The 13,042-nt window shown below is 51.4% G+C and overlaps 5 protein-coding genes across 5 annotated transcripts; 2 read left to right on the top strand and 3 right to left on the bottom strand.

Annotated features, from left to right (window-relative positions):
* Positions 1–718: 718 nt before the first annotated feature.
* On the bottom strand, positions 719–1,422 carry AYO20_02737 (hypothetical protein; the record flags this gene model as incomplete). Its single annotated transcript, XM_022641041.1, has 3 exons — positions 719–852; positions 906–1,193; positions 1,254–1,422. 3 exons carry the CDS (start codon positions 1,420–1,422, stop codon positions 719–721), a joined length of 591 nt encoding a protein of 196 aa, XP_022502916.1.
* A 2,040-nt stretch (positions 1,423–3,462) lies between these two features.
* Positions 3,463–6,819, top strand: AYO20_02738 (hypothetical protein; the record flags this gene model as incomplete). Its single annotated transcript, XM_022641042.1, has 1 exon — positions 3,463–6,819. One exon carries the CDS (start codon positions 3,463–3,465, stop codon positions 6,817–6,819), a length of 3,357 nt encoding a protein of 1,118 aa, XP_022502917.1.
* Positions 6,820–7,190: 371 nt separating this feature from the next.
* AYO20_02739 (hypothetical protein) lies at positions 7,191–8,466 on the bottom strand (the record flags this gene model as incomplete). Its single annotated transcript, XM_022641043.1, has 3 exons — positions 7,191–7,368; positions 7,471–7,828; positions 7,950–8,466. The coding sequence occupies 3 exons, from the start codon at positions 8,464–8,466 to the stop codon at positions 7,191–7,193; spliced, it is 1,053 nt and encodes a 350-aa protein (XP_022502918.1).
* A 1,175-nt stretch (positions 8,467–9,641) lies between these two features.
* On the top strand, positions 9,642–11,454 carry AYO20_02740 (hypothetical protein; the record flags this gene model as incomplete). Its single annotated transcript, XM_022641044.1, has 3 exons — positions 9,642–9,682; positions 9,735–10,748; positions 10,806–11,454. The coding sequence occupies 3 exons, from the start codon at positions 9,642–9,644 to the stop codon at positions 11,452–11,454; spliced, it is 1,704 nt and encodes a 567-aa protein (XP_022502919.1).
* A 92-nt stretch (positions 11,455–11,546) lies between these two features.
* AYO20_02741 (hypothetical protein) lies at positions 11,547–12,629 on the bottom strand (the record flags this gene model as incomplete). Its single annotated transcript, XM_022641045.1, has 1 exon — positions 11,547–12,629. The coding sequence occupies one exon, from the start codon at positions 12,627–12,629 to the stop codon at positions 11,547–11,549; it is 1,083 nt and encodes a 360-aa protein (XP_022502920.1).
* Positions 12,630–13,042: the final 413 nt, after the last annotated feature.

The raw sequence follows: 13,042 nt of genomic DNA on the forward strand, positions 1-13,042 counted from the left end.
TCAGGATCGGCAGGGTTGGACCGGATGCTAGAAGCGAGTTATGGTTCACGCAATTGGAATCGCGCAGTTTATGGCAGATGGGGATCATAAAAAACAAATTCTCCTCTACTCGATATTCCTACCTCTTGCAGTGAAGGGAAAACATGCAGGAAGCTCGGGAGCCACTCTGACGACATTAGATCAGAACTGCACGCCCATAACGGTAAGATGAAGTTTGGCCAATATTATTAACTCGGAAGCTCTGAGATCTGCAGCCTCGTTGCCAAGCCCGTGGTACTTACAGGTTCTTGCCGAGTGCTGCATTTATCTATTTCTTTACACTTGTGTAGTAGCTACACAGCAGAAGCAGAAGAATTCTACTTTGTCATGCCGCAATGTACGAGGTATAGCGACTGGATTTCTAGGTCACTACACAGCATTTCTGCCGTGCTCTTCTCCGAAGCAATGGACCTCCATGGAAGCTGTCCCGTTCGACGCGATGGCCGGAAAACCTGGAAACAGGTATGAATTAAAAAATTCGGTCAAGTCATGTTTCCTCAAAGACATTGTTGCCCAGAAAGGGAGACCAACTAAGCTACTACCATTCAATGTGAACTCTCCCCCGGAATTATCGTGTCAGAACGTCGTTCAGAAAAAGTTTGAAGAAGGCGCCAAAGAGCGATGAGCGTTTTCAAGAGTGAAGCCACCCTTCAGTCTTGTCGAGTGATGGGTGTGGGTTCTACAGAGCCAAACCAGCCATGACAAGACCCAGGAAACCGAGTCCCACACTACCGACATGGAGGTTGTTGGCACCATTTCCAGAAGACCCGGTCTCCGAAGCTGAAGCCGACGCACCAGTGGCAGAACTGCTTCCTAGAAGTGTCGTCAGTAACTCAACAGATTCACAACCTGTGCACGAGACCCACCTGTTGCCGATGCTGACCCGTCAGTCGTCGTGGTACCATCTCCGAAAGCAAAAGTGCCCGAGGAGCTGCTTGCTGTTTGGGTGCCGGTGGGAGCAGCGGTGGAAGAGGCAGTCAGGAAGTAAGAGCTGATGCAAGACGCCTGGCAGGAGGCGTATTGTTCAGTCTCGCTGGCGGTGCCGTTGCCTTGAGGGCATTCGGCAGCGCATTCCGTGGTCGCATTGGCCTGGAGTTGAGATGGGCATGGGACACCGACACATTTCGCCTGGCAACACACGTCCGCGGAACCGCCTATACGATCAATCGTCTCAGTTTCCATTCATCATTTGGGTGCTTCAGGACCTAACTTACAGGACTGGAGACACTTGACTTGAGGACTCAGGGAGGCCGTGGCAGCGGCGGAGGATGCTCCAGTCGACGAGGCAGCGCTGGTTATCGTCGACTCATCCGTCGCGGTTGCATTTTGAGCTGTAGCAAAGGCGAGAAGCCCGAAGGTGGTCAAGGCGGTGAAGAAGCGCATCTTGGAACTATTCGGTCGTCTGGAAAATACCACAGGGGTTGACGATTTTCGCAAAGGGACGCAGAGGAGAGGCTAAAGTCGCTGGTATAAAGCACGAGGCGAAGAGAAGTAAAGGCAACTGAGACCTGATTGAGAAGTTGAGAACGAGTGTAGAAACGAACGTCGCGGCGCAAAAGTGCCAGCACAGAATACAAAACAAGCGGTGGCCTCGAGAAACTCGATCAGGATACATTTGGGCGCACCAGGGAGTAAAATACTTCTGACACCTCCAGGAGGATCCAGTGTCCAAGCGACCCACGAGACCAAATCTCCCCAGGATTTTCCTGTTTTTGTAGGGCCTATCCAAGACGCTGCTTGTTTCGGATAGCTTGAAGCGAGCTTTTCTCGGCGCATACTGGACAGCGCCTCGGAAGGGGTCTTCCTGGGATCCGCTCCAACGGAGCTGAAATTAAGGCTACGCTTCCCTATCGGACTTTCGATCCTTGGGCTGATTTTCGTGGGCCGATCCGACGTTAAGAGCTGATTCGACGAAACATGCAGCCCAGTGAGACAGATTGGGTTGCTCCCCGACCATTGACCGTCTGTTTTGTTTGTGGCGAGTTATGCATGTTTCAGACTGTGGTCGAGTCTTGGGTGTACAAGGGGTGGGTGGAAGAGTGCCCTTGACCATTCGACAGGCACACAAGACGGAGCATACGACAGCTTCGATCTTGTACGTAGAGTTCCTCATCGCCGGAAGAGAGATGCTGAGTTTTCGCCGCCCGTTGACCTCTACCGGGGATTTTCATGCTGTCATCGTTGTGGGCCAAATTTCCGCCAACGAACAAACAAAGGCCGCCACCAACTGTCGGAAATTGGCCCTCGTGTTCTGTCGAACTTCGGCTTCCCGTTCCATTTCCCCAGGCGCTGGCCCCTCAATGGTTCTGGGGTCCACAGGCATCACATCACGTACAATTATGGAAGAGTGATCATAGTGCCGACGAGGCTGCTGCGGTCTGCGGACAAGAAAACTTAGATACGTGAGATGCGCACGCCGTATAGTGGCAGTCGCATCATCAACGCGCACACGACCACAGAATTCTATATCCAGAACCACGACTTGGTACAGAAGAGAGCCAGAATATCCTGTGGCACGCAGGCGGATCTGCAAAGAGAAGTGGCAGGCATGACAGCGAACTTTTGTCAACGGGCTGTCAATAACGGGAGGATCTTCCTTGGGGTTGGCCAATGGCTGCTAAAGCGAATACGCCGGCTAGTGACAGGACCAGGAAACTCGATTCAATGTCCAGCACGGAGAGACGGATTGCCAGTGATCTGCAGTCAAGCTCCGTGTCGATCGATGACCTCGCCAACATCTCTGCGCGCAGCTCAGTGTATTGGTTGTTTGGACGCAGTTCCGGGTTATATGCCTTATCCGCATATTACAAGTATATCCCGCAAAGACAATATAGAGCCCTTTATAGAACATCCTTGACCCGCAGCTCAACAACAACAACCAAATTTGCGAATCAAGCTTGTCCGGTCGACTTCCTCGAGATCAATATCGCGATGACGGCTCGTGCCTCGTGGAGGACGACTTCGAAGGTGACGACCTTGATATAACCGTCTAAAGATTCGTATAAGCCCCTAACCTGGTTCCCTGTACAAGGCATTCAGTATCTTGATTGACAAGTGGCACCGGGTAAACAGAGTCCAGCAGCAGCTGGTCCCACCGCATATTGTGCAACCTTTTCGTGCAGACTGGCAGCGCGCGTAGTAGAACGGGGCTCATCTCCTGGGCTCCGTCCAACTTGCGTTTGTCGAGCATACGATAAATGGCGGTGCGTGAGTTCAATATATCGACTCAGGAAGTCTGGAAATGCCTAGACGCAGGGAAACATTGTAAATAGAAAAAGAGCGCGACTGACATCACGTGATGTCGCGTTCCTAATCCCTCGCGCGTTTTTTCGCGTCGCCCGCAGTCCCCACCAAGTCACTTCCACCTATCTCGAAGTTGCACCAAGTTATCAGCCCTCCACCAGGTTCTAAGTTGCCCAAGCTATGGACTTTCTAGATGATGAGATCGGAGACGACTCTGATGTTCTAGTCCCCAGTTCCCAACGCGACCTGAATCCGCGCGCTCGAAAGCGCCGCCGACTTGATTCCAATTCGGACGATTCTTCATGCTCGGAGCACGACCAATACGATTTGCCGACAAACGAGGATGCCGCCGGAAAAGAAAATAGAAAGTCTAAGTATGAAGAACGTATCTATGTCCCTCAGTATGGGGACCGTCCGGCAGATACCTTTGTTACACAATTGACTCAGCAGCATTCCAGTCCATCTAGAATCAGAGGTGCAAGATGGATGAAACCTCGGAAGAACCTGTCGCCCTCATCTTCCGCCGAGAGACATCGTACTACCACCGTAAGCCGTGGTTCCCAGATCGCTACCCATAGTGATGAGTTTGAAGTGGACGAGGACGATCTCGAACTATTGGAAGCCTTGAACGACTGTGACAGCACGACGAATAGAAATGACAACGCAATCCTAGAAAGTGTGCAGGGCGGTATCATTCGCAATCCTGCTCCTCGACTTCTACAGAAATCCAACTCTTTCCGTCAAACGACTCTGCACGGCATTCATACTACGCAGCCTCCTGCGACGCAATCGCAGTCCAGGGTCCACAATTGGCCACTGGCAAATCGGAATGAGCCCCCAACTCATCATGATTTAGATTATGATGCTTTGGCTACGTGGGTCTATCCTACAAATCTTGGTCGAATTCGAGACTACCAATATAACATTGTGCACAAGGGCCTTTTTCACAATGTATTGGTCGCCTTGCCCACCGGCCTCGGGAAGACATTCATTGCCGCTACTATCATGCTGAACTGGTATCGATGGACGAAAAGTGCACAAATTGTCTTTGTGGCGCCGACAAAACCACTAGTCTCGCAGCAGGTTGATGCCTGCTTCAACATTGCTGGTATCCCGCGATCTCAGACCACGATGTTGACTGGGGAAGTTTCTCCAGCGATCAGAGCAGAGGAGTGGCAAGAGAAGAGGGTTTTCTTCATGACGCCTCAGACCTTGATCAACGATCTCAAACATGGGTACTGTGATCCCAAAAGGATTGTGCTAGTTGTGGTTGACGAGGCACACAAGGCAACCGGAAGTTATGCGTATGTGGAAGTGGTCAAATTTTTGAGACGATACAACTCCAGTTTTCGTGTCCTGGCTCTTACAGCAACTCCAGGGAAAGACGTAGAAAAGGTGCAAGAAGTGATCGATGGTCTCGGAATCGCTAGAGTCGAAATCAGGACCGAGGAATCGTTGGATATACGCGAATTTGTTCACAAGCGAAATGTCGAAACCCAGATCTTTGAGAACTCGGATGAGATCACCATGTCGTTAGAGATGCTTTCAGCAACACTGCAACCTCTGTTGAACAAGTTGCACTCTCAAGGCGCTTCTTGGGGGAAGGATCCGCGAATGATCACCCTTTTCGGTCTGAAGAAGGCTTGGGAAAGGTGGCAATTGTCAGAAGCTGGCAGAAGAGCTCCACATTCTGTGAAAGGCATGATCAAAGCAATCTCTTCTACTCTGATGAGTCTGGCGCATAACATCGAATTGTTGAAATACCATGGCATCGGACCTTTCTACCACAAGATGAACATTTTTGCAGGCGAGGCCTCCGGTGGTGGCAAATACGCGAAACAAATTGTGGACGATGAAAACTTCAAGAAACTGATGGTTCGGCTCAAGGGGTGGATTAACAACCCTGAGTTTGTCGGACATCCCAAACTGTCTTACTTAAAGACGGTCGTGCTTAATCACTTCATGGATGCTGGTGAGAGTCGAAGTGGTAGCAACGACGCCAGTTCTTCGAATACTAGAATCATGATTTTTACGCACTATCGAGACAGTGCCGAGGAAATTGTCAGAGTACTGAATCGCCATGGTCCTATGATCCGAGCACATGTGTTTGTTGGCCAGTCAGGCACGAAAGGTGGCTCCGAAGGGATGGATCAAAAGACGCAATTGAGCGTTATCAAACAATTCAAGGCGGGAAAATACAACACTATTGTCGCAACGTCAATCGGGGAAGAAGGTCTCGACATCGGTGAAGTCGACTTGATTGTGTGCTATGATTGCTCGAAATCGCCTATCAGAATGCTTCAACGCATGGGCCGGACAGGGCGCAAGCGGGCCGGAAGTATCGTTTTGCTCATGATGCGTGGCAAAGAAGAATCCGATTTTGCCCACTCAGAGGACAATTATCAAAAGATGCAGGAAAAGATTGCAAGTGGCAAGGAGTTCAATTTCCATGAAGAATTGTCGGCGAGAATCGTACCTAAAGAAATCGTACCCGCGGTCGACAAACGTGTGGTGGATATTCCGGTCGAGAATACGCAGCCTGGCTCGGTTGAGCCCGCGAGGCGGAAACCCAAGAATGCCAAAAAGCCACCGAAGAAGTTCCATATGCCGGATGGCGTTGAGACGGGCTTCACCTTCTTGGGGAATGGAAAGAAGAACGAGAGATCCAAGACTAAGGAGGTTCCGACAAAGCGTGTAGAGTCGAAGAAGGACTGCGATGTCGCCGCATTACCTACTTTGAACGACGTGCTGTTATCCGAAACCGAGGAGCGGGATCTCGAAGACCGCTATGTCCGACTCGCGGGCGCCGAAGACGAGTACATCCAAATCGTGCGGTTCGACGTTTACCCACACCAACAGCAGCAGCTTGGAAAGACCGCTGTCGTCAAACACTCAAGGACAACGAAGACTTTGGTGGGAGCCTTCAGAGCCATGCGGAATCCAAGACAAGGTTGGAGTCGGCCATCGGAATATGTGATGCTTCCAGAGGACGACGAGGCCTTGCCTGAGTTGCTGGAAACGAAACAGTCAACGCATGTGAACAAAGCTCAGAGAACGAACCCGAAACCTCGAGCATTTCCTCCAACAGCTGTATCCAGCGGCACCTTCAGGAGTAGCTCTATCGGCGAGTATGACGACAATGACAGTTTCATCGACGACGAAGAAGCGGATCCCAGACCTTCCCATCCGTCAGAGGTTGGACCACCCGCCATGTCAGTGCTCGACGATAGTACCGATGACGACCTGTTTTCTCCTCCACGGAAGATGCCGGGTTCATCACTTATCCTCCAAGAGAGAGGGGCTCAGGCGGAGAAACGATTCTACGTATCTCAGCAAAGCATCGATTACGACGCAGTGGATGATGACTTTCCTGATCTAGAGGCCCTCGTTTCAGCAAAGACGAACAAAATTAACGCATGCAAGGCGAAAACCCACAGCTCCCCGATACGTGTTTCTCCAGTGACTAGAGACAAAGCGGCGAGTCACGGACGACGAAAAGGTGCACGGACGGTGCTCGACAGTGATGACGAAGAATGACTTGGCCTGCATCGGTATCTGTCTGGTGTTGGATGTCCGACTGGGTCGAACAGCTGGATAATGGCTTCTGAAAATCTGGAAGTCAGATGGTCGAGCTTCAGCAGTTGGATTCCTGCTGTGCAAGTGGAAGCTGGCACCGACGTATACATGATTCCGCGGACAGATGGTTGATAAGCCATCACTGTGTTTTTGGTGCGTGAAATACAATGTTGGACACCTTGCACGAGGGCAACCATTCGGTATCTTTGTTTAAACTGGCATTCATATACCTATAGAGTGCGAAGTCAAGGGCTGCACCATAAAGGGGCTCATCCAACTGCCAATACCCAAGACCGCATTCTATACCCTGATGATTCTGAGAGGTTTGTCCCTCAAGGTATCTGAATCACAAGCTTGCCGACCTGTCTCCCCTGCCAGATGTCCTCGATGGCTTCATCAGCCTGGGTAAAGTCGTAGACCTTGTCTATAATGTCATTGAACCTCATTTGGGTGGCTGATATAGCGGCACAGAGATCTTCCTGCTCGAGTTTCGATCCGCCATTGATTCCCCTGGTTCTAGAATTAGTTTTCCCCCCTCTGCCTGCGAAATGGGTTTGTGTGTAGCGAAGTGGGAAACCCCAAGGGGTTGGGTATTGTGTCTTGCTCTCTCACCTTAAGATAATCCTCCGATCGATGAGAACGGGGACGAACTCTGCCAGTTCGTCGAGGCTCTGCTTGCTCAAGTAGCCGACCTGGCTGACGGTCCCGCCGCGCCGGGTACACTTCATGCTCTTTACTAGGGTCTGGGTGCCTCCCATCTCGAGCACGAGATCCACGCCCTCCCCGCCGGTGAGATCCAGGACCTCTTGGTGCCACTGGGGGGTTTTGGCGTAGTTGACTGTGAGGAGCGGTGGGGTTGGGAATTGGGCCTTGATCCGCCCGAGTTTGGCGTCGCTCGACGAGCTGAGGATCACTTTGAGCCCGGCCGTTCGGGCTAGCTTGAGAGCAATCATCGCGACGCCGCCGGTGCCTTTGACCCTTTTTTGTCAGTTTTGGATGGAGGGATTTCTTTTTGGCACTAGAGGGTGAAGGGATGCCCCCTTTTTTGAGAGACAGAGACAGAGATTTGTGGCTGTACGAGGTACACATACCTTGGATCAAGACGCTTTTGCCCACACCGATATCCTTCAAGGCTGCCCATGCAGTGACTCCCGCACACGGGATGAGGCTGGCTTCTGTCCAATCCAGGTGCTCTGGCAGTTTTGTGAGCTTCTCCTCGCTGAACACCAAATAGTCTGCCAGCACGCCGTCCTCGTCGGCGGCCAACCACGACCTCGTCGACTCTCGCCCCGTGAGGTTCTCCGTGTCGATAATGGGCGCCACGCGATCGCCGACCCGGAACTTTCTCACGCCTTCGCCCACCGCTATAATCTCCCCAGCGGCGTCGTTGCATGGGATTCCATGCGGCGTCACCGGCCAAGGGTTCCCGCCGTTGGCGATATTGGCGTCGCGGTAGTTGAGGGACACGGCGTGGACCTTGATCAAGACTGATGTGGCGGCGAGGGAAAGGGGTAGCGGTTCCGTCACGAGCTCGACCCTCGGTTTGCGGGGGGTGTAGTCGTCCGTGCGACGATAGGCTTTGCGGGATGTGATTTGGACATTGGCCATATTTTTTTTTTTCTCTCTCTCTTTCCTTTATTTATCTCTGCGTTAGAAACTCAGCAGGTGAAATCAAGGATCCAAACAAGTCACTCTCTGCCCTCTTTGTACTCTGGGCCACAACCCACGATCATGTCGTATATTCGTATAGCCAACCCCACACCCCAGAATGACAGGGTCAAAGTGAAGGGTGAACAGGTCTGTAGCCCACGGGTCCGTCCGCCCTACGACCTCAGACCTTAGCCGTTGAGCGGACTTTTGCACCAAGTTGGGCAGTCGTCAGTCCCTATTATTATTAATTAACGTCATGTCGCCATTTCGATCAGCCTCGTCTTTGTCAAATACGGTTTAGGCTGGCGCTGGACCTCGCGGATGGGGAATCTTTTGTCAGCCTGTCGCAAAAATGATGGTTCACCAGAGGCATCACATCCGGATCGCGTATTCTCGACAGGTTCGGGACTTGATTGTGTGGCATGCGCTTACCAATCCGGCAATGATACCAAAGATCCTTTCTCAGAGAGCTCGGTTGGTGGCGTATACGCATGAAATGCCGGGTTGTCATTATTGGCATCAGAAGTCTACAGTGTAATAAGTAAAACACTGGACATTGAGCAATTCCCGTACGGGTCACATTATGATCAGCTTGGAGTCTATTATCTTGAAGGCGGGGATCAAAGCGCGGCCAAGCCTGTTGACTGTATCCCAGATGGGCTTCTGGAGGGCAGTATTGTGTTCTGTGTGACTCAATGGAAAAACATCGTGACTATATAGAGTATACAGAGTACTTATATTGGTACGAGGTACATGGGCGTGATCAGTGACTCACGTGTACATGTAATAGCAGACACCTATGTAACCGATAGGGTCACCATTGCTAAGGTACTATAATGAGAGGTCCGCTAGACTCTCGGGGGCCTTCAACCAAGGCTACCGAACGGCACTAGTAAAAACCCCAATAATTATTCCATAGTGTATACTGAGTGGTCTTGACGTTCCAATAAGTCACACCTCGTCCAAGTACCATCACGTGATAGGTCCAAGACTGGCACTGGTGTTTTGTTAGGGAAAACCTTCGCCACAAGAACTCTCCTCTAGAATAACCACCAGCGTATGAATTGTCATCAAATGGACGCTACAGCTGACTGGTCGGATACCTTGAGCATGGCTTTTCAAGTCTGTACCAGATGTCGCAAGCGGAGAATCAAGGTGAGAACGACGATATAGCGTGAGGAGTCGACGAGTTTGAATTTTACAACTGACTTTTGTGCCCATGACAGTGTGATCGCGCTTTGCCGGCCTGTCGACATTGTCAACAAGCTGACGTTGAGTGTTTCTTTTGGGACGACTCCATTGGAGAGGAAATACCATGCGCGTTCGTGTTCGTCTGTGTATCTTGTTTCACACGAGACTCATAAAGCCAGGTATCTTTTCTCCCTGCAACAAAAGGTCCAGGCACTTCAGCTGGAGATCCAGCAAGCTGCCGACCAAGATAGCGCCAACGAATCGTCAGAGTTGGAAGCAGTACCGCAATCCATGCAAGGATATCACCTGGAAGTGGCGGCTTGTGACGAACTTCCGTCGCCAACACGAATCGCTTATTTGGGACCCGGAACTTCAGCTCGACTTATTCAGTCCTTCTTGAAGTCCACGGGCCGAGGGCAAATGACCAACAATTGGCATCTAGGAAGGCACCTATTTTCCAATTCTCGGTTTCATTCGACAAATCTTGACGAGCCACGCTCCATGACCTCCTTCCTGACCAACATTGACTTGCGGAAGGTAGAGTTACATTCCCTCGTACCACCATCGACGCAACGCGCCATCATCGAGAATTACTTCCGAACGGTAGCAACCGAGTATGTCCTCCTTCCAATTGAGCATGAGTCAGATCTGTCGACGTACGAAAACCCATTGAAATGGGCTGGGTCGAACAAAGATGATCCAGTGGCGTTTTCGCTGACCATCATTTTTGCCATCTCATCTGCTCTGATTACTCGAGATGTCGATCCCATCCTGTCCAACATTTCTTCCCGGTTCAGGGAGGATGTCGAGAAGCTAGCTCTCTGCAATAGAGGATGTCGAGTGTCAAGCAATACACTCAGATGGGCATGCACTGCTCTATGTGCACTATCCGTGATTGAATTGATCTCTCCCAGCTCTGGGCAGCTGTGGGATCTTTTAGGAAGGGCTGCTTCGACAATGGAAGACTTGCAGGCGGCTGGCCCGCTTGGACAGCCCAACCTCGACCCCGACTTGGAAAGGCTCGAGCGTGTCCTCCTCAAGTTGGAAAGGTATGTATCACATGTTCGTCTCTACCTTGTGCTCGCGACTAACATCGGCTCCAATAGTTTGGCATCTCTTCATTTCGGACGTCCGTCTTTGTTCTTGCAAACTTATTTGCGACCATCAGCCGACCATCTCTCTCCTCTACATGCACTTTCGAATGAGCTTGGTGTTGAAAGTTCACTACATCGCATTCACCGAACCCTAGCCACGGTGCCAGTTCCAACCGAGATATATCTCGAGGCACTAATCCCCCAATTTCTCCAGGTGGCCTCGGCAGGGTCTGAGATTAGTTTGTCTTCTGCCAGACTCTATCTTGCTCTGAGTCCGCTATTTATCGACCCGGACAGATTCGGAAACGGTGTCGGTATGAACGCTCCGTCCCCCAGAATGGTGCACCTGATTACTGAATCTGCCTCTGTCCTTATCGACCACTACACTCGATTGAACCAAACCAACTCCATCATCAGTATATGGATGACAGCTGAACATGTACTTATAGCTGGCGTCATCTGGGCGGCTGGTCTTGTTCACCAACACCGCCTATCAGGCCCACGACTGCAGACCATATCTGCATTGGGGCCCGGCCCCGCGCTGGGGCCAATAATGAAAGTGTCCAGCCTGCTGGCGTCATTTTCAGCACGGTGGAAAGCCGGATCAGGTTTTGTGAATGCTTGGGAGACAGTGGTCGAAACACTCTGGCAAGTGCTATAGTCGGCCACGATGCAATGCTTCTCCGCACAGAAATTCTCGAGGCAACCCTATATTATTCCTCTTTCAACACGCTGCGAAGGTGTTTCTACTATCTAAAATGCCCATTCTACAATGGGTAGACTATCGCATGGTCGACCGATCAACACCTTGCCTGTACGACTCTTCAACTCCATCATAATGCAAGCTAAGGTGGTCATTCTTTCCATCCCCACAGCCCCAGCAGGTCTGTCCCTGCATATTGAGAATGGCGACCCTTGCTCATCTGAGAGTCGGTGACGAAGAGATTGAAATGATAGGGGTGTGCTGGCCTTCGCATCGGACAAAGTGAGCTCTCGTATGCGGTCCAGTCGGGAGAAAGAATTCGCCGCAGGGTGATCAACCAATTTAAGGGGTCGATTGGGTCCGTACAAATGGTTTGTATGTGCCACATATCCATCGTGTGGCGAGATTAAGACGTTACCCCTTGGAGAACACTCAACATCGACATGCTTCCCCTCTGCGTCGGCAAACATATAGTTGCTTGTGCTGGCCAAGCCAAATTCGTCCAAGATGGCCAGCGCCTCGTCAACACTTGTGGCGAATTGCAGGAGACGACGCGACATGACATGAACGGGCAGATTGGCGTTATTGAAAGCGCCGGACCGGATGGCATTCATGCACAAGCCGAAACCAGCACTGTTCATGCCTATTTTGCCAACGATTCCAGCTTCGCCGAGAAACCTCATTGCACAGTCAGACCCTTGGGGTTGGATGTGTAGAAGAACCATTCCGTTTTGCAGTTCTTCTAACCAGTCCCAATTCTGGGCCAGAAACATTGTTCCATCTGGTCCTACCTGGCTGATCGACGTACAGCCATCTGTGTAGTTGGTCAGACAGATCTCACTGCGGACGTTGAGGGTCAATATGTCGTCGCGTGTCAGACCACGGCCGGCCCCGTCGGCGATTCCAGCCATCTCTTCAAGGATTTCAGGATACTTGGCATTGAGAGTTGGAACAAACTGTCTCACGGCCCGCTCTCGTGCCGACTCCCAAGTAATCTGGGCTGTTTCCTGGAAGAAGCCAGTGTATGTTTTGATGTTGCTGTGGACTTCAGCAGCCGCAGCCACGCCGTGCTGATGGCCAATCTCGTAGGGAGTGCCCGAGCAATGGACTGTTTTGATCACTGGATGGTCCATGGTAACTCTGCTTTGGATCGCCATCTGATCGGTTCGGAGATGTCCTGCGCAAACTTGATGGCACAAGGGTCACAACAACAAAGACGAGCAAAATCAAAACCTGTGCCACACGGGGAGTATTCCTTGAAGATTGATTCCTCCTTAGAGGTGTGAATCTTATAATTCTCATGGACGGTCACAGAATCCCACGCTCCAGCTCTGAACGGGCTCGAAATCCGCATTTTTACGGGACTCTGCACCACGCGCTGGTAGACGGATCTCAGCGAGGGCAGTCGTACCCTTTTCGCCTGTCGCCGTGGGGGTGGATCGGGGATTCGCGGTTCCTCTAGACATCTTTGAGACGGGATGGCGGAGTCTGTTTCAAGCCATAATAGCGGTTACGACGGTCTGTTGCCCTTTTCTCAATGCCGCAT

Source organism: Fonsecaea nubica, assembly GCF_001646965.1.
Source record: "Fonsecaea nubica strain CBS 269.64 chromosome Unknown Scaff12, whole genome shotgun sequence".
NCBI classification, from domain to species: Eukaryota; Fungi; Ascomycota; class Eurotiomycetes; order Chaetothyriales; family Herpotrichiellaceae; genus Fonsecaea; species Fonsecaea nubica.